Source organism: Microtus ochrogaster, chromosome X, assembly GCF_000317375.1.
Source record: "Microtus ochrogaster isolate Prairie Vole_2 chromosome X, MicOch1.0, whole genome shotgun sequence".
In the NCBI taxonomy this organism is placed as follows: Eukaryota; Metazoa; Chordata; class Mammalia; order Rodentia; family Cricetidae; genus Microtus; species Microtus ochrogaster.
In genome coordinates, this window is record NC_022026.1 from 50,134,607 (window position 1) to 50,135,546 (window position 940).

A 940-nucleotide genomic window follows, 5' to 3' on the forward strand; every position below is an offset into this window, starting at 1 on the left:
GGGGGGGAAGGGTGGGAGGAGGGGGAGGAAAATGGGAGGCTGGGAGGAGGTGGAAACTTGTTTTTTTTCCTTTTCTCAATAAAAAAAAAGAATTTAAAAAAATACTAAAAAAAAAACTATGCTTGAATGAATGTCTGGTACTCTTTCCAACAGATTTCCTAACTCAAAATGGAGTATTATTAAAGTATTTGTGTCTTGTGAAAAGTTAGTGCATTATTTTTGTGCTATACATAATGTTTGGGCAAAATCTACCAACCTTTAACTTCATGGATTAGTGTGATGATTTCCTGAGCAAACTCTTCTGCAGGTTTGTCTTCAGGGTTCTGAGGTGAGTTGAGATGGTGAAATACTGGATGAAAATTGTCAGCTTTTCTGCCCACAGCAACCAAATCATGTGATAGCTGCCTCTCTGCAGAGTATCTAGAAGTGGACCTAAAATAATTTGAGATGTTTAATTAAATTTGAAACTGTTTAGATAAGGATGGAATTTGCTAAAATTAAGATAGCTAAACATTAAAATATATTTATTCTGTTATAATTTAGGCATAAAAGTACATGCTATAAAACTAATAAACCACAAGTGGAAGATAAGTATAGATAAATGGTCCTGAGCTCTTTCAAATCACAATTCTAAGTGAATTTTTCCTTCAAACATACAAGGCATTAAGTCACCTAATATACAAGAAATAATCAGACTATTTTTATTCTTCAATAGTCAAAACATTGTAATCAGCCACTCTGAACCACTACTATACTTTCTATACATGAAAAGCTATTATTAAAACTAAAAACCTGACTTAATAAAAATTCTCCCTCACTATAAACAATGAGAAGCTTAGAATAGTGTTTTGAAACTAAATCTATTAAGAAATTAACTGTTTGATATCAAGATGACTCAGCAGGCCGGGCGGTAGTGGCGCACGCCTTTAATCCCAGCACT

General features: G+C 33.6%; 1 protein-coding gene across 4 annotated transcripts in view; it reads right to left on the reverse strand.

The window, feature by feature from the left end:
- Window positions 1-940, reverse strand: part of Bclaf3 (BCLAF1 and THRAP3 family member 3) — a 79,654-nt gene that overhangs the window by 47,716 nt on the left and 30,998 nt on the right. For all 4 annotated transcript variants that reach the window (XM_026784911.1, XM_013350555.2, XM_026784910.1 and 1 more), the window contains one exon: window positions 257-432. In XM_026784911.1, the coding sequence (XP_026640712.1) occupies window positions 257-432 (176 nt within the window). The remainder of the gene's footprint in view (window positions 1-256; window positions 433-940) is intronic.